General features: G+C 32.6%; 2 protein-coding genes across 2 annotated transcripts in view; one reads left to right on the top strand and one right to left on the bottom strand.

The window, feature by feature from the left end:
• The first annotated feature begins 1092 nt into the window (after positions 1 to 1092).
• On the top strand, positions 1093 to 27157 carry LOC118190455 (uncharacterized). Its single transcript, XM_035361162.2, has 6 exons — positions 1093 to 1338; positions 7519 to 7577; positions 11968 to 12072; positions 21589 to 21627; positions 24000 to 24038; positions 26957 to 27157. Exons 1-6 carry the CDS (start codon positions 1221 to 1223, stop codon positions 26996 to 26998), a joined length of 402 nt encoding a protein of 133 aa, XP_035217053.1. The 5' UTR covers positions 1093 to 1220; the 3' UTR covers positions 26999 to 27157.
• LOC118190454 (aldehyde dehydrogenase 1A1-like) overlaps positions 11122 to 27212 on the bottom strand; it is a 48346-nt gene continuing 32255 nt past the window's right edge. The window contains exon 12 of the mRNA XM_035361160.2: positions 11122 to 11363. Within this exon, the coding sequence (XP_035217051.1) occupies positions 11289 to 11363 (75 nt within the window). The 3' untranslated portion in view covers positions 11122 to 11288. The remainder of the gene's footprint in view (positions 11364 to 27212) is intronic.

Here is a 27212-nt window from a genome sequence, read left to right as displayed (position 1 = left end):
AATATTGCAATGTGTTTCATCTGACAGCTTTAGTAACTGAAGTCTCCTTTCCTTTCGAGTTCTGTGACACTTCGAATAAAATTTTACCACATGAAAAACTGACAAAAGCTTTAAGTTACTAGTATCAAGAATTTTTATAATATATATTCCTCTTTTTCTAGCTGAAAATTAAGAATTTATGAGATTCTCGTAGCATACGCTTTCTTGAAGCAAGTACGTAAGAAAACGTTGAAATAGCATAAATTAAGATGTAGCTTTGCTCGAGTTGAAGATTGAATTTTTTGGACCTTGCTGATTGAAAAATGGAGTTAAATTATTTATTGCAGATAATTTTATTCTAATCTCAGTAGTATTTTATGACATGGCTTTCTCAGTTAAAATTTAAGATATTAATTTGAATGGTCATTTGTTTAAGTTTCGAAGGGAAAAATTTGTAAACTAAACTATTTTTCATCGTCCAGTTAAATACATTTAAAGTTTTTGACATTATTTCCGGAATCACTTTTGTCACATATTTAAAATTTATAAAAATAAAAGTTTTTTTTTCCTCATTCCGTTCAACTCAGTTTATATGTTTTATTTTATTACAATGGAGAAAAATACTTTATTCTATTAGAATAGCACGAAAAGTGATAATAGCGGTTATTTGGAAAGAAGTTAAACAAAATGACACTTTTTTTAAATAAATAATTTATCTGACCTTCAGGAGAAAAAAATTTTGAAATTACTGAACAAGCAAATTAGAGGATAAACTAGCGAATCACTAAGAATTTCTCAAATCATTCAGATCATATTTGAAGAGAAGATAAAATCTATTAAAAAAAAAAAAAAAAAAAAAGAATGTTAAGCTTGGCTGATTTTGGGAAACGAAATTATTTTGTTTTGTATTCGTCCTTCGTTTGTAAAATCCTCTTACATCATCTTCCTGCCCTTAACTATTTTAAAATTGACTTCACTCACGCAAAATTAATTATAGCATTTTACGTTTCAGGAAATCCTCAGCGACATTACGCCATAGTTACAGAACAAAAGTATTTCACATCCTTTATGATTTCATTACGGAAAAACAACTGCGGATTAAACATCTCTATTAAAGCAAGAAAAACATAACAAAAATACTTTCTCGGGAAGTATAAAAGGTTTTACACGGTAGATTACCTGTCCATCGAAATTTTAAAGATTTATATATCAAGATCCCCTCTGATATTCTTTTTACCATCATGAATACTTTGACTATATTCGTACTCGCTTTGGCTGTCGTAGCAGTGTGCTTTGCAGATGAAAATGAAACAGACAGGAAATCTATGTTTATAAGATTTTATAAATGCATTTCTTGTGGTATGTATTGTATTCATTTTACTTAAACTAACACGGCAAAATTTTGCAGTGGAAATTTTATTTTATTTTAGCAGAATCTGTGAGAATATTTCAGTTTTTGAACTGCAAATTTAACCTTAATATTAATTAGTTCGAAAATATATATAAGTAAAATGGTCTTTAGGAAAATTTTCCTTAATTTAAATTTGAACTCATAAAATATGTTATTTGTTAGAGTTGTTTGTTAGGAATTAATAATTACAAACATCTTCAGTGCATTGCAACCATCTGAAATCCGTAATCGAAAATGAATTTTATATTTTTTAATTTCAAAGGAAATAGTTTGAGTCAGCCGTTTGCACTAAATAGACTAAGTAGAACGAATTTTGATCTTGAAAAATTAGCATGAAATTAATTTTTGAAGACGACAGTAGCTAATAACAGTTTCAGTAGAATGAGCAAGAATATGTAAATAATTATTAAATAAAGTTTAAAAGCTTTTGGGAATGAGCTTAAAGACCCCACAGAAAAACCACAGGCCATTTCTACTGCTAACTCATAATTTAGAATTTTTAGTATTTAAAAAGGGGATGTTAGCTAACCTCTTGATGTCTACCCTGTTTTCAGTCTCGTTACATGCAAAATCAGCAGATGCGATGCTGAATCTGAAACTGATAACTAGTTAGATGGCTTACAGTATAAATGATTGCAAGTAAGCAATCATCATTTAATAAAATGAACTTGTATGTAAGACAAAAACAATGCTAATAAATCATGTGTCAAAGGCGGATAGCATTCGGACGGAAAATGAAATATAGAAATCTAGCATTAAAAGCAGCAACTTAATTCATTTCGGAACTCGGCCAGAACAAAGTCATACAAACTGCTAAAAATATTCGTCATTTACTGCCATTTTTCAGATAACTTTCAAAACAGATTTTACTATTTCAGAAAACGTCAACCGCATAGTACATTTCCTTCTTCGCTCTGGACATCAAATTTATTTGTAAACTCTCAAATAGAATATATATTGAACTGCAGTCAAATATAATAAAAGTATTAAATAGACTATTGTAAACGAGTGCTTACTCATAGATAACATTCAAGTCTTTTATGAATATTCCTATTCCTGATATCTCTTTTTAAGAACGTGTATATTTACGAGAATTTTTTTTCTTCTACGAAACATGCAAAATAGAACTTTCTATCGAATATTTCGAATGCTTACTTATTATTATACTCTTTATATACTATCACTGCCATGCGTAATCACTATCATGTCCATCAAACTAAACACATAAGGCTGATATTGACAACAAACAGGCTTAAGGTTTACGTTAAAAATATTGCGTTTATATTTTCTTCCTGATGAATGTCATTGAGATCTAATACTAAATAATGTAATTCAAAACAAAATAAGTAGTATGCCTAATATTATCAGATGTTGTTATTATATATATTTGGAATATGTAGTCGTTCATTAAATATTAAATTTTGTTTGCAGCCTTTGGCATATTTTTTCGGGCATTTTTCTTAATAAATTTTTGTTGCGCCATGTATAGTGGTTGACTTTTAATGCTTTCAAGTCGTTGACTTTTTAGTGTGTTTGCATCATTTAGGTATTCAATAAATGATTCCATTCCAAAATTCTAATGGATCGTTAAATTTCTGCAAAACTAGTGCTTCTCAGAAATACTTCTCAACATGTTTCGTAGCATACGTAATTTCTGCGTTGCACTTTTACATGTGAAAGCCTTATTAGGACTAATCTCATAATTAGGGATGAAAGGTGTCGAAACTGAAAATTTGAGTGAAATAAACGTAACAATAGAGGTGTAGGTGCAATGTCTAAAATAACATTTAGGTAGCGATATTGCTTTATTCAAATTAAATTTTACTTAAACGTTTTAATACAAGGAACAATACTGTTTTTGTGAAATGTTAAACTTAGGAGATTTCTGCTCTTTGATAACAATATTTCAGTGGATTAACTAAATTCAAAACAATGTGGCTCTGTAACTGTGTCTCTTTAATGGATAAAATGCATTATGATGGGAATCGCAATATCATCAATGGAAATCGTAAAATGTCCCCCTTGAATGTTTTGACAGTAAAATTCACTAATGAGTCCTGTACACGCTGCGTTTAATTTATGATAAGGATATTAAATACACACATTTCATTATCCAAACTTTTTCGATGAAAATAGCAATGGTAAAAATGTATCAAAGACGAAACGTATCCAGTTCATGAAGTATCCCTTCAAAAATAAAATGCTTCAACATTGAGCTCTGATGAAATTGCAAATGATGTAATATTTTCACGGTGAAAATCAGAAATATGTAAAATTGCAATCTTTCCTGCAGATTCTCGTTTTGACGTCTGAGAGTTAAATAAATTTAGCTCAAGAGGCCCATCAGCGGCCGAGCAGTAAAATCGCTGAATACTGGTAATTCGGACCTGCTTTCGAATCCAGGCGAACGGGATGTTTGTATGAAAATTATCGTTGTTTTCCCCCATGTGTAATGTGTTTCCCTTAGAAAATCCTTCACAAAGGCATATCTTGCCTTAGGCAGATAGCTCTAGTGTGCTTTGCCATAATCAACTAAGTTCTACATGCAGAAACTTCAGTTATATTACTTTACGAAATGTGGGAGAAATGTAAGAGCTAAGCAAATTTTCAGTACTTTAAACTTGATTAATTACTGTTGTTCTGAATTTTTAGGCAAGTTGAAATTTCAGAAGGTGCTTCATAATTTCATTTTAGCTCTAATAAAGATAAAAATAAAGTAGTGAAGTAAAGCATATGAACATTACTTCTGTCCTTAGCCAACTAGTTAGAGAGAAAATATGTCTATGATAAAAAGGGAAATTCCATAGGACTTTTGTTTGTGTTGGCATTTATATTCTTTCGTTAATAAGTTTATTTGCGTTGTAGCTTAATTAGTTTAGTTAATAATTCGTGATATAATTTATTAATTTCATTGTTAAGCTGTCTGTCTTAGTTATTATGAAATTTTAATTATTATTATAAATTATTGAACTTTATTTCGATATTTTAATTTATTTGAACTTTTTCATGATTTTTAAGTCGAGAATTTTTAAACTAACTATCATTGCTCTAAATTACTTATATAAAACAAATATAATTAGTAACAAAATATTTTTTTTTATTAAACGGTATCACTTAAAAATATTCCCACTTACATGCCAACTGAAATTAATAAATGTTTACCTAAAATTTGACAAATAAATAACATAATTTGTTATAAAAATGTTCCCATTTGGGAATATCATTACAAACAAAGCGTTTCCATGACAGTTAGCGCTAAATAACAGTGGAAATCTTCAAGATAGGGTAACAGCGAAAATATTGATTATTATGCCATTTCCCTGTTTTTGTGAATTAAAATGCGATTTCAATCAGTATACTTAAATACACATGGATGTGAATTGCTTCTGAATATGTTTTTGCATTCCCATGTTATTTTGTATAAGAAATATCCATTTTCGATTTTATTGCATAAAAACAATACAGAAAGCTATAACGTTTTCTGGTACTAATATATTTACTCTTATTTACAGACCAAATGTATGTTTATTCATTGAAGAACATTTTACGATAAAATTACATATTAGTTATCTGAAGTTCTGCAGACTGTTATCATGTCGGATAACTGGAAACGCGGTTAAAGTAGGAAGAATCTCCATTTCGTTTCAGGAACTCATAATAAAAAACATTTCGTTAGTTTATGTGATACAATATCACTTTAATGTGTCTTTCAACATCTGAGAATTTCACGCTATATAATAGAGGAAAGGAAGAAAAATGACACATTTACGTTATTTTTGTGGTACATATTTATTAAAAATTTAATATGAACATTTCTCATTATTTCAAGAACAAAACTGTGTATTTGTATACCTACTTTTTAATGCAAATGATCTAGTCTCTCTGAAGTTAAAGTGAGGGAGGAAAAAAATTCTCCCTCCTTCCAGCACATGGAGGTAGGAAGTAAGAAGGAGTCGAACTAAACAAGTTTCTCCGTACCCTGCTCTGAAGCACCGGCGATCCCTACGTGGTGACCAAAACATTGGGTCATTTACCATTGAGTTCTATGGGATTTGACGCGTTCGGGTGTAAATATTTTGTAATTTCGTCGCAAATATACATATAAATGTATATATTTTCTTTTTCTACAACACTTCAGAGTCCTAAGTATGTGAAAACAACATATTTTTAAACAACATTTCATTCTGAACGGAATTAAATGCTATACTTTTCTCAGAATGGTTTAATTTGAATGAAATATTTTCACAAGTTTTCGTTAATTACATTAGAAAAAAAAAATTAAGGTAGTTCGATTTTATTCGGTTAAGGTACAAAAATTAAGATCAAAGTTTATTGTATTATTAATATTAAAATTATGCATTATTTCTTCTCTATTTATAGAGCTTCTTCCTAAAATACTTTCTTAAATATGACATGATTTTTTGGCTTCTTTTAAATCGAAAAATGTAAATCAATTTATATTTATAATTAATGCTCTATTCGGTTCATTTTAAATTAGAGAATTATTAGGAAAGTAGTATTTGACTTTCTCTGGACATTTCTGAAAGGGAATAAAATAAGTTTTTTTTTTTTTTTTTTTTTTTAAAGTATTATTTAAAACTTGTAACTGAGTTATTATAAAATGTAAAGGGAATAATTCTTTTAATTATACTTATCAGATTTTTTTCTTTTACCCTTCATTTCAACAATACATATTCCAAAACTCTTTATTACGTTCTTAAGTGCGCATCTCATAGCATTTGCTTTACAATACCTTTTAACAGATTGCTTTCCAATACGAACAATTCTTGCTTAAATAGTTTTATAACTTATTTGTCAACAGGATTTCAATTTATGTTTACAATTCAATATTAAGGTTATTATATATTTAGATAACATTTATAATCATTATAAATTAGATACATTTAATCATTAGATTTCTTCACAGTACTATCACAGTTGTTTATAAGTGAATAAATTCTTCATTTCAAATACATTTATAAATAATTTAATGAATATTTAAGTATTTTGTCAAAGGCAGATACATGTTTTTTGCAAGCACATGCATAAATACCCATACATATTTCCTATTTATCATTTCCGGCATGTGCAAATCTTTAATTTCTGTGCATTCACTATATTTTTCGTGTAAAGTACTTTACACTAATTTAGCATACACCCGAAAGTTTTACATAAAAAATATATATGAATATAATTTGAATGAAAATTATAAGTATTCTTTTCAATACCCACTCAAAGGTCAGTTTTTCTTCAAAATTCCCCCACGATGGCATCTCTCTCTTTAGGCAGATAGCCCTTGCATGCGTTACTCTATTTAATAAAAACTTAATCTGACCTATGTGTCTAATTACAAATATTTTAACATACATAATTTTATATTTACATTTAGCCATCAAGTTTCAAACTTTTCAAATCTTCTAGAAAATAAATTTTGGCAGATCTCTTTTAGCAATTTTCTTAAAATCTATATTTTTGTAGTGCAACAGCTTAGAATTTTATAAAACAAATTCATAATCAAAATCGCTGTTGTTAGTTATCGAAAAATAACCAAGATGTGATTTTTGCGTAAATGTCACTAAACTATACAAATTGCTATTATCCATCCCACTATGAATGTTTCTTTCATGCGAAAGTGTCCCTTTTTCGATTTCTGTGGAACTGTCGTGTGTCGAAATACTATCAGAATTTTGTCAAGCGAGCTTCTGAATGTAAACAAAAAACACCCCGTCTGGTGACCCAAGCTTCAAAGCAGTGCTTCACTTCTAGCGCGGAATGGCCCCTCCTCCCTTTCCTACCTCCATGTTCCAGCATGACTTCGTGGTGTAACGATAGCACACTCGGTGTATACGAGAGGTCCAGGTTCCAGTTCCTGCGAGGGCACTGCACATTTTTCACGTCTCCTGCTTCAAAATAATCGTAATGGCTAGACAATTTTTATCATTTTTTTTGGGGGGGGGGGCTTTGAATCTACTTGGAATTTAAAGCATTTTAATAAAATGAATAATTAATTAATTAATTAATTAATTACAGATAATTATTAATAATCAATAATAATTCTTTAATAAAGAAGTTATGCAATTTTCACATGATATTTACCTTTCTTTGCTTATTTATTTATTTATTTTCAGGCTATGAAACTGAAACCTATCAAGCTTACATCGAATGTGCGAAACATAAACCCCAAAGAGTAAGTATTAATGTGCGTTTCAGACTAACTCAAAAAGTGCTTATCGTGGAACGTGTGACCGCATAATCCCCAAAATATGAAGTAAAGCAAATTATTATGACTGGCTCAAGCAAACATCTTTTATCTTGTTTTGCAAAACATTTATCGAAGTTTCATTGTACACTCTTAATACATGTGGAGTAATTTGATTTAATGCAAGCTATGAATAAGTTGTTCCATATTAAATACGAACTTTAAAATCGAAATTTTTATAGTTAAAAATTATTAGGTACTTGTTTCAAGAAACAGCAAACTAGTAAACAAATATCTTATTTGCTTTTTACAATTGCTAGATAAAAAGTGTAATGAAATTAATTATTTTATGTGCTAATCAAAAAGCCCATTCAGGGAAATTCGTGTGATTCAAGTGAAGAGTATTTTTAACCATTAAAAGGCCATTCTTTTTTACTTCCTTGTACGAAGTAAAAAGGAACTATTGTAATCGCGAAAAGTTTCAGCCATCATATTTCAAGGCAAATATTCATTTTCACCACTATCGAACGCAATTTAACGATATTTTCCGTGACATCTGTACGTAAGGACAGGATAAACGACTCTTTCTCCCCCCCCCCAAAAAAAATTATAAAACTAATTTTAAATGAATTCTGAAGAGAATTTTTTGTGGCGTATGTGCGTGCGTACGTACGTATCTCGCATAACTCAAAAACGAGTAGCCTCAGAACGATAAAATTCTGTATATAGGACATCTATAACATGTAGATGTGCACCTCGTATTTTGGTTGCAATCGGCCTATGATTTTAAATTCACTTAGTTCGAAATCAAGTTATTCTAATACTTGCGCAATAGCTGCAAAGTAAGATAATAATAATTTATTTACTAAAGAAATATTAATTATATTATCTCCTAATATTAATTTTAGTAGAAGTATCTAAAAAGAGAGAACCCATAGGTAGTAAGTTTAATTCCGAAAATTGTTTTAAAGTAACTTGAATGCAAATTGTTAAAAATGTTTTACGGGGACTTGAATTAAATCATGAATAACAAAATTTCAATTGGAAAAAGAAATTAAGTTAAAAGCAAAGTAATCATTGCCATTGATCGGAAATTAGTTGACTTTTCAAGGGGAACAAACCAACTCCCGTTCAATGAACAATAATTAATAAATAAATACGAAGGTGTTTCGTCCTTTACTCAAGTAAAAAGGTGATGCCAAACTGGCAAATTAAGTTAGCCAAATATTTCCGTGAAGTGAAAGGGATCCAGAACCAACGCAGAGCACCAAAGAACTCATTTTGATTATGTATTTTCGCTAATACAATTTTGAGTGAAAAGCAATTTATGCAGTAAAATTGATGAATTACTTGAATAATTGTCCCCCGACACCCTCTTGTTTATGCATTTTAGTTCAAATCTATTTGTAAAAAATTAAACATTGGAAATTGGAATTATGAAATATAACTCAATGTAATTGAAATAAACATTAGAACATTAAAAAATATAAGAAATATAATGCAATCTTTGCAAAAACAAATCAAATAATAAAAAATTGAAAATTAATATATATATATAATAAGAAAAGGAAATGTACATGAAGATATAAAAGGCCAGAAAAAGCATTAATTATCTTACGTTCTTTCTAGTGGGAAGTGGCCAAAGTGTTTTCTTCGGCGTCTTAGTCAGAAGGGCTGTGTGTCCGAAATTCTTTATCGGCAGCGGGGGCTTTGAACTATTTCAGGCGTCGAAACTTTTGAGAAGTAATTTATGGGATAGGGAGGAACTAGGAATGCTTGAGGGACGTATGTTGGGGAGTTCTTATGTCTATTAAAATTTTGAATATACTAATGAATGGAAATTAATTAATTTCTGGCTAATTGTCGTGTCGGAACGAGGGAGAAATTAAGAAAAGAAATAAGGAATTATCATTGTCAAAGAGCTATTTGACAGACTAAAGATTACGAAATAGGCCCATCTTGTTAGTAACAGCATAAGAAAAATGTTGTTCTTATCTTCCGGTTAAGGTTTTTATGCCTTTAGTAAATCTGTATGCAATATTTTTAGAATTATCAACAATTTTAAAGTTGTTTAAGTGCCGCTAAGCCTAACAATTTTTTTGATGGCGGCTATTGCTTGTTTACATTTGAAACAGCAGGATAGTGGATTTGTTGCCAATCTAGGAAAACTTAGCTTCGCAACAACGCCCTTCTTTTATTATTGCGAATTAAATCATATTTAAACAAATCTGGAATTTATTCGAGGAAATAAGTATTGAAGATTTACTTCCTAATTTTTAATATAGATATTTTGATTTTTTATGTATTTTTGCCTTCTCGCGAAGTGAGAACTGAATTAATTGAATGTGAAATACTGAATCGTCTGTGAAAAACTGTTTCTTTTTTGTTTTGTTTGCTTAATTTCTTTTATACATCGTTTTAGATTTATTATAGTATTTGAATAGAAAATGTGGCAATCATTAGATAATTCTTCAAATGATATAAATTTATATGCATTCTGAGTTATAATATGAACGAAATGTAACGCTTAAGTGAACCTAGCGCCAGTGTATCGCTATAGTAAACAAATATAGGGAATTTTAAAGAGTGCATTTATTCTATTTTGGTTTATGCGGTATCTACAAAGTAAATTTAATTCAATCCAATAAGTTTAAATGAAATGCAAGAAAAAATGCGTATAATTTAATATTCCGTACAAGAAAGTCATGTGGTGCACACATCAGAGTTTTTCTTTTTAATGTTTTATTTTTAGAGGAATATTTTTATCATTTTCAACAATCATTTCAAGCACCTCTTGCTGAATCACTGAAACAGGTGTATTAAATTTTCAAATAATATATTCTATACTCATATTAAATGAAAAATTAAATTTTCAGTTTAAAATTCAGAAATTTACATCATAGATATGTAAAATGAAGAAATAATGAAAAGCAATTTTACACCCTGGAAAGTCTTCAGTTAAAAGAAAGCCGAGATGCACTAAATATTTTCATTATTTTAACATAATTGTCAAAATCATCGCCTACAAATTCAACAGCTCTGGACTCATATACAAGAGCTAAACTTTAAGAATATATTGAACCTAAAAATCAGATGCAGGATTTCTATCAACTTCTAACGGGTAACAAATAAGCATTTTCTCAACAAGGGGACGGAATAAACCTTTTGCTATGGTATGTTGTTAGAAGGTTTCGATTTCAATGTTAATAAGTTGGGATATCAACTTATTAACGTTGAATCTTACTAACATTGGGATATCAACTTATTAACAGTAATTATATAAGCTGTTTAATGTTTATGTAATTAGTTTAAAAGTTAAATATGCATTTTTTAAGTTCGCAAAGATGGATTTTTCTAACACGTACCGAAATATTTCAAGTAGGTCTGTACATTTCTATACCATTTTAAGTATATTTATTAACTCCTAGAACCATACAGACAGGACTTATCACCCTGTCTTGCTTATGTCAGCCTGACAATTACACAAGTTATTGAATAACATAAAAGCCCCTTCATGCGTGAGAACTCTGGACAAGTGCTAAAAATCAGATTTAATATTAAATACAAAGGAACATGCGCTTAACTAAATTTTGGATCATGCTTTTTTAGTTCACGAAACAATTGTGGATAAAAGAGCTAAAACGAGCAATCAAATCAGTAGCAAAGATAAACAATAGAGTGACTGGACAATGATGGCTGTCAGAGGCTCTGTCTGTAGAACTCAAGAATTCTGGGCTTAAATGCACTAATTAATTTGCATCCTAGTGGTAGATCCTGAAAATAGAAGTACAAACAAAATAATGAGAATTAACACAAACTCCTGCATGTGTTTCCAACACGAAATCACTTTAAACCGCGAATAGGTATTTCAAAGAACTTGCTTATTTTTAAGGAAAGGTTAAATTAGAATTCTAACATATCCCCCCCCCCCAAAAAAAAAATTAGGAATTAGTTTTTTTTTTTTTTTTTTTTTTTTTTTTTTTTTTTTTTTAAGAGTTTTGAGCAAATACTACAGAAAATTCTTTTACAATTTAGTAGACAAATATCACAAAAAAGGTTACTTTAAAAATTCGGGTAGACATCTCGAAAAGACTTTAGATTTTCGATTTTACTTAGAATTTGAATCATTCTGAAGTCAAATATAATCTCACATTGTTTTTCATGTCTCAGTACAACAAAGTTATCCCAAGTTTTATTACTGGAGAAATTTCATATAAAATTTAAAGCTATCTCCTACTTTCATCTCCGTTATGATTATAATAACCTTTCCTATATTAGCTGTGTTGGGAGGGATAAGATTATATAAAAAAAAAAGGTTAAAAAAGGTTATTAAAAGGTTTTCAAAGTATGAATGCTTAATATCTCTCCTTTTATACAGAGCCTTGATATCACGCAAAAGTGCATAGAAATGTATTTCCCTCCAACCACTACTGAAAGTGAATTAACAACCCAAGTCTGCGAAAATCCAGAAATTGCGGGAAAGGTAAGCACTCCTTAACTATTATGTTACTTAATTTTGTTATCAAAATGTTACGGGAAAAGCATTTCTAGATTTGGTCCTACGAATCTAACAACTGAAGATATTTTGGTTGATTCTTGGTTGACTGCAAGACTTTACTCAGTTTTTTAATCGCACAAAGAAAGTTAAAAGATTGTTACCATTAAATGATAAGAGTTTTCTTTATTTGAAATTTATCATTTCGATGGTAATTAAAAATAAAAAATATATTGTTATAATGTTTAATCTTTATTATATGCGGCTTAAGTGTCTGTTTGTCGTCGATAGTTTACTGAATGCTTGCGTAACTGTACTAGTCAATAGGGTGAAGTTGCCACGGCATTCAAATAGTCCATATACACTGATACCATACATGCAGTTATCATTGTTTTAATTAAATTATCATGGTATTTAAGAACATTTAAATATTTTTAATTCATACAATTGTTGCTTATTATGCATTTAACTATAGTTACATATGAATTACCTAGAAACTTGCAAACGTTAAGAAATTAAAGGAGACGAAACTAACTAACGAGTTGTGGGTAGTAGATCTTCTCAGGTAAGTTTATCCAAACTCCTATGCTAAATATCCTTTCGTGTAAAGAGCTTAAAAATTTGCCCGATTTTATTCCGACATTGTATTTTAAACTGAATTTTCAGCTGAACGCAAGTTGAGCGTGTCGGGGGGGGGAACGTGAACATCTGTTTGCATTAGCAATCATCTGTTTTTGAAATGGTTTACAACTGAACGCAAACTGAGTGTGTCAGGGGAAAGGTGACCATTTGTTTGCATTGGCAATCATCTGTTTTACATAAAAACTACGCCTTAACGTAATTTCTTTTAAGAATGCCTCCTAGAAAATACAGCACTGAAGAAGAGTTGAGTTGAGTTGAGAGCAGAATCTGGACACCCGTGTGGCTTACTAAGACTATTCGGGTCTAGTCCAGGTTCCGCAACTATCCGGGGCAACACCTCATGGGGCCTATAAGGGCATACATTGGTCCTGTATACATGCTTACATAGTTCATAACATATGCTTATAGTTACATAGTTCATAGTACATACTTATATACAAGTAGTTCATAATACATAGATCTTTCATAATACTTGCTTATAGTTACATAGTTCATAGTACATACTTATATACAAGTAGTTCATAATACATAGATCTTTCATAATACTTGCTTATAGTTCATACATATACATGTTTACATAGTTCATAGTTGCTTACATAGTTCATAATATATTGAGCCTGTTACATAATACATACATAGTTCATAATAATTTTCATTGGCCATAATACATACATGTTTCATAATATATACAGTGGGCCGTAATACATACATGTTTCATAATATATACAGTTAAAAAAAAAAAAAGAGAGAGAGAGAGGAGAGATTGACAGGGAACTATTCCACACTGCACAAATCTGTTCCCAATTCCTCCAGTTTCTGCATTATCTTGCATATTTTGATGCGAAATGCTGGCTGTTTTATCAGATAACGCTTATGAGAAATTGCCTGTTCCGGAAGCTGTACATGCCACTGTGCGGTTAGAGGGCATTGGGTCAAGTAATGGTCTGGTTTACCAATGCCTCCACAGACACAACTTTCGGTATTTGCAGTTCCTCTCTCATAGTAATAGGAGGGAAAAGGCCCGTGCCCCGTCACAAATCTCGTTATTTGTGGGGATGACTCGAGACGATCGATCGAAACTTTATGGTAATATTCATAGGCCTTCCTGCTTTGTTCGGTAGAGTCCCATTCCCATTGCCACTGGTGCTGAGCTGCCGTCCTTGTCACATTTTTAAGGTGAGGCCACGGGAGTTTGGTAATTACGCATTGTGCATCGATATTGTGAGCTGTTTCTTTTTCTAGCCTGTCGGCTTCCTCATTACCTTGAATGCCGGCATGCGCATTCAAGGTAATGAGGAAGCCGCAAGATATGAGGATATTCATTGTCGACGAACGCTCCTTCAGCGTGTCCTGAATCTCCGCTACGATAGGAGAAGGATGTCTGGGGTTTCGTAAGGCATATATGACCGAGAGGCTGTCTGTAAGAATATTAATAGTGGATCCTACTGGGGGGCTTGTTAACTCGATAGCTTTGCGAATCGCAATTGCTTCAGCCTGGAAAACTGAATTATTCTGCCCCATATGACCTTTCCATGTTATCAGCGTTTCCTTGTTCTTAGTTACTATAAGGCCACAGCCTACTTGTCCGTCAACTTTTGAACCATCTGTATAAACATAATATTGATCCTTTATGTCAGAGTCATCTTTCCATGATGTGTGGGCCGAGACTCCTTTTCCGTAGTTAGACGAATGGATGACATTTACTGGCCTTATTTCTTCATGGAGACTGTGCTGAGAGGTAGTGTGTGCTATAACCCCTTTTCCATGGTGTGAAGGATGGGTTGCATTTATGAGACGTTTTGTTTCATACTCCTCTGGATCATAGCATCGTTGTCCAAAAGTAGTGCAGAGATGTAATTGGAGAACAGTCGTTACTGCTGCTTCTTGTGCTGCTCTAATATGTAATGGCCAAAATCCCGCCAGCATTTTGGCTGCCGCTGTCGATGTTGTACGGTATCCTTTTGTAATAGCCAGATCAAAGGGGCATTGTATACTACTGAGCAATTTTCTTTTCCTTTCGTTCATTGGAGTTTCCCAGATTGCCGCTCCATAGAGGGCCATTTTTTCCACGACGGATTGATAGAGGATTTTTAGGATATGTGGTCTAAGGCCCCAGTCTGAGCCTTGAAGGCCCCTTAAGGTATTTGCAATTGCGTGTGTCCTCGCGCGAGATCGAGATGAGGCAGCCAGGAGAGCTTTTCATCGATTATAAGCCCCAGCAGTTTTAGTTCCCGAGTTCGTTTGATTATACGGCCCTTTAATTTCAAAACTGGATTTCTTGCGAGAGTTTCACCTGGTTTGTGTACGATCAAATACTTTGACTTTTGCTCCGAGATGGTGAGTTTCTTGCCTTCACAGAGCCGTACATATTCTGCTATGGTCTCATTACTGTTACTTTCCAGCTGGTCTCTCGATTTGCCTCTGATGATAAATGTCGCGTCATCAGCAAAAGCAATCACCTTTGTGTGGGTTGGCCACAGTGCTTTGAGAATGGAATTAAAAGTTGCATTCCATAGGTCAGGACCTGCACATGAACCTGAGGGCAGCCCCTGGTCTGCTTTCTCTCAACAACTCCTCCGTCATGCACTGCTACAAGAGTGCGATCAGAGAGATAACTTTTGCACACCTGCAACAGATTAGCACTGAAGAAGAGAGAAACGGAGCTAAAGCTGCACAAAAAACGGCTTTCTCGACAAAAAGAAACCACTGAGCAGAGAAAGGCAAGGTTTGTTTCAGTGGCAGTGCAAATGCGTCTTTCTCGTTAAAATGAGACTGATGAGCTTTGCACAAATCATTTTAATTACAATTTATAATATCTAGAACAGCGGTCATTTCGTATGAACGCCGTACTTTGTAGTGAAATATAAATGATATAATAATATTTACTGACAATAGTTAGTGAAATAGACACGTACATAACACGGTAAGGACCTGTGTTCGAACTCAATGAATTAAAAGAAATGTTTTGCTGCTGTCCGACTTAAAATATCTTTATCTTCAAAGCGGCAATGTTTTATCATTCAGCAAAGCGTAAGATAATTAACTTTTCTTTAAAATTTATCTGTTATTCACTAATAAATTAACGATTTAAAAGAAACAAATGCAGGTTCCTTTCTGTTATCAATTCTAACTGGACTCATGGAATTACACTAGCTGGATTCATCATATTCACATTCAGTAATATGTAAAACTAATATCAATATTAGTTTTACTTATTACATTAGCAACAAAATTTTCTGTTTGTATCGTACTCAACAAAACACCAGAAATTATCTTACTGGTTGCAACAGGGCGTTCTATATGTCAGATTTCACTAGAAGCTGAGAAGTAGCAGAACGTGGCTGAGGCTGAATTTAAGTCCAGTGTATTAATATACACTCATGTCCATAAATTAAAGATAATGCAAAATCAGGCAAAGAAAGAGTTAGAAGCAAAACAAATTTGACTTATTTGTAAAGCTTATTTATTAAACAAAAGGTAAAGAGCAAAAAAGATGCTATATGTTTGATATTATTAAAAAAAATTAGCGATTTTTTCTACCTGGAGCAAATTACAAAAAAACCTATTTACAAAAAACCAATATTACATGGTTGGTATGATTTTTAATACATTGTATGTCTCCCAGACGATGCAATACAGTCCGTACAACGCCTAGGCATGCTGACTATCAAATTATCGATCTGATCTTGGGCGATATTACACCACTTAAAAAGCAATGCACTCCGAAGTTCCGGTAGACATGTAGGACGTGGTTGACGGGCTGCAACTCGTCGGCCAAGCATGTCCCACACGTGCTCTACTGGATTCAAGTCCGGTGAGAATGCTGGCCAGTCCATACGGGTGATATCCTCCGATTGAAAGCATTCGCTTACGATGTTTGCACGGTGAGGACGGGCGTTGTCATCCATAAACACAAATTGTGCAACCATGGCGCCCCGAAACAAACGTACATGTTGTTCCAGAATGATGTCCCGATAGATTTGGCTTGTCATTGTTCCAATTTGAACATGCAGGTCAGTTCTGGAACCCAAAATAATTCCACTCCAAACGAGCACTCCTGCACCACCGTAACGGTGTCGTTTAGTGATGTTTTCTTGGTGGTAACGGGTACCTGGAGATCTCCACATGAAAGTCCGTCGAGAATCAGACTGCAAGCTAAACCTGGACTCGTCGAAAAACATCACACAAGCCCACTGTTGGGGTGTCCACAATGCATGCTCCTTACTTCAGGCTAACCGCAGGCGACAGTGAGTTGCAGTAAGTGGAACGCATCTGACAGGTCTATGAGCATATAGACCAATCTGCCCTAAGCGTCTGTACACGGTCTGCCTTGAAATTGTCCTACCAGTAGCTGAAGAGAGCTGACGAGACAGGTCTGAGGCTGTGCTCCGCCTGTTTCGTTTGGCAGTAACTGCCAAATACCGGTTCTCATTCGGCGTTGTAACTCTGGGGCGACCTGTGCTGTAACGTCTACTCACATTACCATCATCTTGGAATCGTTGCCAAAGCCTGGAGATGGCACTCTGGGAAATTCCAAGTTCGTCTGATACTTCCAATTGGGTACCCCCACATTGCAGACGGCTGATAATTCTACCACGTAAAAAATCATCCTAATGCGTCCTTTGTGTCAAAACTATTTGGTTATTGCCCTGAAATGCTTATAAAGCGCCTTGCGAACAATTTTACTTCTTTGCCTGTATTCCTTATATATCACTCTCTTACACTCTCGTCATTGTGACGTACCATCGGTGTCATCTGGTTACTTCCTGAAATTTGCATATGATTCTTGAAGATGTGTGTAGTGATTTTACAGGTGATATATTTATTTTAGAGTTCGATTTCCGCGTGACTCCGAATTATCCTTAATTTATGGACATGAGTGTAGTACAGGGGTGGTCAAACTTCATGTCAGTATAGTTCGACCGTCTCAAACGCAACCCTGGTTGGCATTCTGCCAAAACACAGAGATTCGTCCGAAAAGAGATTATTATTATATTACTTGCTGCGACGTGAAAGGTCTTCTCTTCTCCGGAAAGAGCTATGCTGGAGGGAAAGAAATTCCCCATCCTTCCACCCTATTTTGAGAATAATTCGGTCCGAATGGCGCATGCGTGTTTGCGCTCATGGTGGTGGATGAGGCGGTCGAACTATAACAGCCGCGTATTGGAATTCAAGAAAGCTGGAAAACCATAACTTGATTTTCCAAAAGCCTCAAGTCTGTACTTACATTATTTTAAAAACAGCGAATCGTTCCAAATGAAAAGAAGTCACATCATTCACTGACAGTTTGCTTTCAGCAGGTGATGATGCGTCGAAGACAACACGAAGTTTTGCACGGGAAATGCACGAAAATGCATTCTTTCGGAAATGCTTCCGTTGATGAAACTTTTCTGCAATCCAGTATCTATTAACACACGCATTCAGTAAAGAGATTGTTTAGCGTTGTTTTTAATATTTGCTTGAACTTTCTATAACATCTTCTTCTTCATCAATAGAATTCATAATAATTTTCGATATATGTTTAAAATCCATTAACACGTTCTTCATCAGGACTTTCAAAACAGTGATGAGAATAGCTGCAATTCATTCCAGTTTGTCCACAGCAGATGGTGTAGATTACTAGGAGCGTGGCTCAATAGTATTTTTTTTTTTTTTTTTCCGTGAGAACATTTTTAAGTTCTTTTTAAATAAAAAAGAAAAAGGAAGATTCCGATTTAAAGGAAGTAATTGTGCTATCTGGAAAATACAAAGATGAAGAGCAGAACGGAAGATTTAAAGCGGAGTGGAAAGAAGAATTTGTTTTTGTGGAGAAAAACAGGAAACAATGTGTCTTTTATGTAAATTGTAAGCACTATCACAGTTCAAGGGCAGTATTCGTAAACGATGTCATGAACCAAATCACTGTTCTTTTAGGCAACAATTCTTTCCTGGTTGTGAGTTAAGACGAACTAAAATAGTGCCTTTAAAAGTAAAATTAAATAACAAACCAAAGTTATGTCAATGCTTATTAAAGAGACAGATGTAATAACGGAGGCCGGATTTATTATAGCCTTCAACACTGCTCTGGCAAAACGTCCTCACACGGAAGGACAACTGATAAAAAGAAATATTTCGGAAGCAATTTCTTAAAGCAGAAAGTACCAAAAAAAGAAAAATCCAGAAAATAAAAAAATTGCTCAAATTAATTGAACAAATACTTCTAAACATACTATGGAAAGGCGAATTTCTGTTCTTTCGGATGAAGTCACAAGCAACTTAAAGATTAAAAGGATTTGAATCACTGCTCAACACAAATAATCTAGAAGTAAAAGAACTATTGAACTTCATTGCACTAAAGGATACAAGAGGAGCAGATATAAAAAATGCTCTTGATGCTGCGCTTGAAAAACATTCTGTACCGATTAAAAAGCAAGTCAGCGTCGCAACTGACGGCAATCCAGCTATGACAGATTCTACTGAAGAGCTTTCGGCAATTTTAAATACCGACGCATTCTAACCCAGTTTTGTCTCTGTCCATCGCGTTTTTCCTAGGAGCTAATTATTTTAAATACGCCCACATATTGATAATGCACTCAAACCTGTTTTTGTGCGGTCTTTTCTTTTTTTTTTTCTTTTCTTTTTTTTTTTTTTAATTATTTGTGCGATCTTTTTTGTACGGTATATGAAAATTTCAACCAAAATTATACGATTATATGACGACATATAAAATCTATGCAGGACTCCAACTTCGCCATAAATTAGAATGTCATTTTCTTGCAATCGATGCCAATTATGAAAGAACTTCAAAATTCAAAAGGAGCTATAATCTTGTACATTTGGCTACCGAGACATACACAAGCGTCTAGTGAAACAACAGTCGTCGCAGAAACTGATCACCGATTAACTGAAAAAAAGATAACTGATTAAGGTAACTGAAAAAAAGTCAACTCTAAACGAGTGCGTAGTACCTTGAAGCGACGAACGGGATTTTGAACCAGTTTACCACAAAAAAGTTCGCGTATTGTCAGACTGCGAAGGGTAATGGTTATGCTTTTTGAAAAGCTTTGTATATGTAAAATAAATATATATGTAAATAAAATATTTAAAAATGTTCGCATGTGTGTTTTCTAAAATGTTTGGCGAGATTCCAAGTAGCTGTCAAGCCTCGTGTCTTGATTTCGTTTAAAAAAGCAATTCCTAGTTATTTCGTAAGGTTTTGAGTTATTTTCTACATGAAACTTTTTTATGCGGTTCGTATTCGCCGCATAATAATTGTGATGCGTAAACTATTTTTCACAACTATTCGTGAAGTTTTACGCGAATTTTTTTTTATGCGTTTTCTTTTTTGTGCTTCACAAAAACAGGTTTGAGTGTATATTTAAAAATTGTTAAGTACATTCACTCAACACCAAAACTTATCGATAGCCTGCATACAAGAATAGAAAACTATAAACTTCCAGATGATACGATGATACGTCGTGGTTTTATTTAGTAAGGTGGCTTTCAATAGTCAGTGTGCTAAGAAAATTCTTTGATCTGCTGAAGCCAATCAAAAAATTTGTCCCTGAAAAAGTGAAATCTTACTTGAAGATGCCAACTGATTCATAGATATGGCGTGTTTCAAAGGAGACACTTAAATTGGTAACCGCAAGGTGTTGGCTAACTTATTTCTGATTTAGCACAGAGTTTCTTCAGCTTCCATAACAAAATTAAACTCTTCGAGAAAGATATGGTTTCTGAAATCCGCACTCACTTCCCCTGTCTTACTAAAAAGTTGGAAACTTTACCCAGGTATGAAATTATAGCTACAGATTATACATGTAAGCTGCAAAGACTGGCAGAATATACTATTAATAGATTTAGTGATTAAAAAGCACTGAAGCCAGAATTTATATTTTTAGAAAACTCTTTTCTTGTTGGCATTTTGAAAAATAGCTCTCCCTCTCACAGCCAACTTCTGGGGATATTTTGGCTCCCGAGTTGGAGTTAGTGGAGATTCAAGAAGATGAAGGATTGAAACAGGTAAAACAAAACGGTGGTTCAGCAACAAAACAAATGGTGAGTTTTAAAAACAGCTTTTGAAGCAAAACTATCCTAAAACCAAAGAACATCGGCTAAGATTAATCTCAGCTTGCGGTACTTCATGTTATTGTGAATCTTTGTATTCGACACTTAAATTTATTTAAAATAAGCATCGGTCTATTTTAACAAATCAGCATTTAACTGAGCTTGTTCCGGCAGCTAACTGCTAAGATGGATAACATTAGTAAAGCATCCACAAGCAAATCTAACTTTTAACGATTTTCTTTATAAAATTGTTTGATAGAATCAGTATTTTTTTATATGTTTGAATAACGTTATAGCATTTGTTATCTAACAAGAAAAGTAATCAAATATAGACGTTGATCAATTTAAGTTTACTAATAACTTTGTAAAAAGAAATTCAAATAAATTAATGACTTTCTTTTGGAAATTGAGTAGCTTTAGTTTACCATATTTTATGCACATATTTTATCTGCATAAGAGGCGCACAACTCGCCTTCGAAAGCCGTTTATGGCCACCCTTGTTATACTATGACATGGTTGCAGTATAAAGGATTTTTTTGCAGACATAACATTGAAACTCCTTGCTTCCTAATCTCATTTTAAAAAGAGCAGTTTTTTTATTTTTCTTTAGCATATTATTATTTTGTCTAATTATTTATATATATTTTTTTACTTCTAAACTATATCACAAAGATATTATTTCAAAATATTTCAAGCGTTTTTTGAAAAAATAAACTCAATGCTCAGTATCATTTTTTATTTATTACATTAGTAAATTACAAAAGTAAAGCACATATATCCTAATTCTTAACAAGCCATATATGTTTTATTTTGCAGGTTTATGAGTGCATGGTGGAAGAGAAACAAAAGATTCAGGTAAGTTGAAACCTCAGTATTTCAAATACTAGTTTCGTAATTACTATTGCTCTTCAAAGTATTTAAAAACACAATTTTATCCGATCACTTTAGTTTAATATATGAAAAGTATTATAAGCTAGTATCTTTTTATTGTGAAACATATGAATTATTCCAATCCATACACAATGTTCCATCAAGACTACATTAAATCCGGCGAACGAAATTGTTTGTTTGGAGAACTTAAAAAAAAATCAAAGAACCTGAATCTACACCAATAGTTTTCTAGAAAAAAATGAGAAAGAGCCTAATGCGTTTCATCTAATGCCTTTCATATTCATATCCGAAAGTAATATTAAACATTGATACGTAGATATAACCTTAGATTTACACAAAACATTGCTCAAAATTGCAACTGCACATATCGAGGCGTGCTTGAGCTTGTTGTTGAATGGCTGACTAAACATGATCCACGAAGTGAATGCAGCATAAGGATGATGAGTAGCTAAATGTTCTTTCGTAAGTGAACTTCGATACACTAGATGGCTTTTCAGTCTTCAGCTGGAGACAGAAAAAAAAACCCAAAAGTACCAGGCCTGTTGATCGTGGTTAACACAACTGCATAAACCATATTCTCTCAAAAACGTAGAGGATATCTGAGGTATGCATATGCGGGGCCTTCCCATACTAAAACAATACGCCATTTAATACCATCACGAAAATCAGTTAGGATATCAAGGAGAAATACGAAATATGAATTTTCGATGAGCCGATGATGCAGCGCACATGAATCCGATAGCGTAATTACTCAATATGCCGGTCTAAATATTTATAGACAGGTCAGCTTGATGCTTCTGCAGGCAAACTGCATGTAGACTGGACTGTATTCCTGCATGGCTTTATAATTATTGAAGATCTCATCATTGGAAATATGCTTCTTCTGTCTACAGGGTCTACATTATTGGCTTCATGATGATATAACAGCCATTCTTAAAAGTTCATGTGTCATTGAAAGTCATCTGGATGAGGACTTTAATGGTAAGCAATGAAACGTGTACAGCTTCATTGCCCATAATATTCCGTGCAGAGTATTTCTACCCTTACTCCTTGCCTAATGCATATGGGCTCATGTCTAGATTCATTTAAATCCGTCAATAATACAGCTTCTATGAGACTGTTATGCGTTCTGCCACCCATGTTGCAAATTTCTGCTGGGAGAATTCTTCTAGGAATTTTTCTGTTTGAAATCCCCGCCTGCTGATCACATTGACATCGAGATATTGGTGTGATGGATATCAATGGGCCCATTTCGTTGCCATTTTTAAAGCATTTTCATTACATTGAACAAAAATAAATTATATTTTACAATACTCACGATTGGAATACATTATTATCATGCTAATATTTGCTGTTTCTGTGGGTAGCCTTTCCATGTGAGCCAAAGGACGTCCGTATATTTACATAAAAGACACACCGGCAAGTTTTATTACGTAGTTTTTTTTTCCTTTCGCCAGGACAATGATGGGTAAAACATGCATTTATTTTATTCTCATTCATTGGGCAATTTTCTCATGTTCCAATAAATATAATTTTCAGATATAAAGTCGTGCTTTCGCATTTTCCTCGAAAATTGTGGATTGTAGATTTATAGTTCTTGGGTCATACTTTATGTATTCCAAAAGGAGAAACTACCCTTGCAGAGGTTATGCAATTTTAATAGTATTGCCTGCAAATGCTTATTATCTTGAAAATTGTAAATGATAAACATGGCTAAACTGTGGCTCACTTTTTAAGAAAAAGTAAGTATGTTTTAAAGCATAGCTTGAAACAGATAATTTGTTATCAGACTCGTTTTTTCTAGCCATTAATTTAATATTTTAATTGTATTATGTGTTTAAATCACGTTACTGTATTACATGTGTAAACCAATTTCAAACTTTTTGTGCTAATCATCAGGTTAAGAAACAAAAGGCAAAGCATTTGATTTTTGCCGCTTGCTGCCTTAGAACCTTTTCGTTTCTAGTTTGCAAACAGCAGGGGAAAAAATGCATTAACAACAAAGGGGCTTTTTTATTAATTCTGGTTAAGTGAAGTCCGATGAATAGTAGTTGTGTGGTAGTTCAATGCAAACGTTATCCCGTACCCAGTCCAATAAGATTAATCTTCATGACACAGAAATATACAAATTTTTGCCCCTCTTTTTTCGACAAGCATAGGAAGAAATGCAAAGAGCCTATGCATTACGAGACTATTTTCATATATAAAACTTTTGAGAGAGGTGAAAAGAAGATTTCTATATAGTATTAGTTTCGAATCAGCAACTATCTAACTTTATTAATATATTACTTTTTAAGAAGTTTTAACCTCTAATAGTCTTTTTCTATCCATATCAGATAACCGAAGAAGAGAAAGAAGGGATGAAGAATTTCATAGTAAGTAGATACCACTTACTTCATTAGACAAATACTTGTTTCTTCCCTGTACGTTCTTCGAGCAAATTTTTTTTTTATTCTTTATTTGACAGAGTTTTCAGAAAGTATAGAAAATATTTGAAATGAAGTTAAAACTTTTAACTTAGCTTCCTTCAGACGTTTGCTTTCTGTATCTGCGAGCCCTATAGAACAAGACTAATTACTTTGGCAAAATGTTAACATAAGTCTCATGGTTTAACAGAATTCTTTATACCTAGTGCTAGTAGAAGGTTGAGTTCAGAAAATCGTAATATTATAAGATCCAATTTAGCTTAAAGTTATTGCTTTGTGGCCAAACGTATATTTTCATGAATGATGAGAAGATTAGTAATTTAATATGGCACGGATTTTAGTGTATTTGTTTAAATTTTATTAACATCAGTTTTTTTTTTTTCGATTATCAAATGAATTCATGAATTTTCCGTGCTTTCCTCATTATTTTATAATTTTCATCGTAACTATTGAATTGTTCTAAATAGTTACATTACATGTGCTAATTAATTACATAAAAATAGTTAAATTGAATTAAAGCGAAATTTCTAAAGCAAAGTGCCTTTTACTCTAAGAGGCAAACCGGAACTCTGAACTTTTAACAACAAAACTTAAACCTGAACTATTAAACGATGAACTTACTACGAAAAGAAAAAAAAAAAAAAAGTCTCCGCTTTAAAATTTAAAGTTTCGCTTTTCTTGAGGAGTCTTTAAAGCATATACTATATCTAATCTTATCAGATGACGAAGATTAATTTGTTTTTGGCCGTATTCCTAGATCCAAAAATAATACGTGAATGTCCGTCAGGTAAAATGAAGAATTTTATGTTGTGGAATGCAAAAAAAAAGGATGCTTTCTTAAATTCCATGATGTCTCTACTGTTCAAATTTTTTCTAGAAAAATAATGATACAAAAAAGAGAATTAAAACAATGATTTTAGGAAAATTAAAATCCATTGCATTAACATTTTATAATTATGGAATGTGATAAGAAAAATTTACGTGAAAACATAAAAATTGTGTTAAAATAACGATACAAAAAAAAAAAAAAAAAAAAAAAAAAAAAAAAAACGGAATTAGTAAAATGATTTTAGGAAACTTAAAATGCATTTCATTAATATTTTGTAATTATGAAATGCGATAAGAAAAATGTTAGTCGCCCTATTTGGCATGGTGGTAGAGATGCTGACTGTTTTGAGGCATGGCAGCATTTAAGAACTGCCACTGAGCCGAAAATCTCCTCTATAAGTTAGTGGTAGCAAATGTAAGATAGAAACCAGTTGGATACATCCCTCCCCGATAAATTTTTCTTCCATCAAAACTAGGATGTAGGTGGGCAAATTTATTCTGTCAAGTACAAGATACTCAATACTAAAACTAAAGACAATAGCAACACTTTCCCTCTTGGTACGATGAAGAAGTGGAACTGCTTTAGACTATTCAGATGATCAAGAATAGTCACAACAATATAACCACTATCAGTCAGCGACTGAAGCATAAATTAAGAAATTACTTTTGGAATTTTATACGCTTTATAAACACACCCGGTCAGCAAAGTACAAAAGTGAAATTCTTTATATGGCAAATCATTTCCTTTAAAGAGTTTTTAATCTAATATTATTTTCTAAATTAAAATTTATTAATATACCGCTTGTTAAAATATCAATTTTAGTTAAAAGACAAAATTAGAGATTGAAATTTCAGTATTCAAATATTCATATAATAACTACATTATAAGATATTATTTTACATATATTTTTTACAATAAATAAGAAGTTTGACCACGACATTTTAATAACCAGCGCTATCATTTATTTTCTTCACAAACTATAAGCAAATATTTTTAATACAAAAGCGACGATGTCCAAAGAACTCTAACCCAAAAAGAAAACAAGTAAGAAAGAAAATATAAATTACTTTAGACATAAAAACTAGAAACTTATAGAAGCTTAAAACTACTAGTTTTTGATACCTCAGTTCTGTCTGAATATCCAGTAGCAAAATACAGACCATCATTTCACTTTAAATTAAAAAATAAATATTTGTAGATCCATCATCGACTGCACATATTATCCAGTTATAACGACTGACTGGTGACAAAAAAAAAAAAAAAAAAAAAGCTGTAAGAGAATGAACTGTGGTTGACCTGACTCACGCATCTGCTTTCTGGTCTCCAATTTGGGGAATAACGTTCCCTCATTTTCTTCTCATCTGTATGATCAAGAGCATGGAGGCAAGAAGAAAACTTCCATGGTTGAGAGGCACCAATTCCCTCGCACGTTCAAATGTGAGCGTATGATTTTTGACTCCTCAGAAACTTAACTTCTTATAGTTTAGTCCAGAAACATTACTAATATAAACACTGGATTAGCGCATATTTTGTACATTGTATACGAAAATAAAGTGAATAAAAGAGAAGTTGTTCAGAAAATCATAAAGAAAATGAAACAGATTTAAAATATTGAAATAATATATTTATCGACATATAATTTATATTTTCGCTTGCAAAGTAAATCATATCCTCTAATGCCGTCATTCTACCTGAGACAAAACGATATAAATGTTATAAATATTACTACCCTTAAAATTAAAGTGAGAAGTTTTTATAATAATAATAATTTAATACATATATTTTCTTATTTAAAGTAGCCGATATTTCTAAGTTAGATTTTCTTTAATTGTTTCTGATATTTCTAAGCTATCGGACTCAGTATAGAGGTTTTGGAACTGTTTCAAGTTTCCAGGGTTTCCTAAAACATTTATTGAGGGGAAGAGGAGGAAAGGATTTTAAACGTTCGTAGATAAGTATATCTGCAGATGATACATATTGAGTATTGTGCATAGATGTGGAGTTACACTAAACTTCTTTTTCTTTCCTTTCTTTTCAGAGCTGCGCCAAAGATATCTACAAAGCACACTGCAAAGAATAACATTTTATAACAACCGTACAGCTTGCTTTCCAAGAGATTATATCTCAATTATAATTTAGAATAATGTAGAAGATGTAATCAATTTTATAACTCTTGCTTAAATAACTGATGCTGACAGAATTTTATAACTGATGCTTAAATAAAGACTTGAGTCTTCCATTGTTTGCCTTTTTTTCAATTATTATTCATAATGCCACCTGAGTCTAAAATGTTG

Source organism: Stegodyphus dumicola, chromosome 5 (genome assembly GCF_044657685.1).
Source record: "Stegodyphus dumicola isolate Sdum_Otavi_A_Nest chromosome 5, ASM4465768v1".
Classification (NCBI taxonomy): Eukaryota; Metazoa; Arthropoda; class Arachnida; order Araneae; family Eresidae; genus Stegodyphus; species Stegodyphus dumicola.
Note: the sequence above shows the minus strand (reverse complement) of the source record. Positions and strands in the feature narration are given on the sequence as shown.

Excerpts from the sequence above, each read along its gene's own strand:
- LOC118190455 (XM_035361162.2), top strand. The coding sequence starts at position 1,221 with ATGAATACTTTGACTATATTCGTACTCGCTTTGGCTGTCGTAGCAGTG. Across the intron at positions 7,578-11,967 it reads CGAAACATAAACCCCAAAGA|AGCCTTGATATCACGCAAAA; the intron begins GTAAGTATTAAT and ends CCTTTTATACAG. Across the intron at positions 21,628-23,999 it reads AAGAGAAACAAAAGATTCAG|ATAACCGAAGAAGAGAAAGA; the intron begins GTAAGTTGAAAC and ends TATCCATATCAG.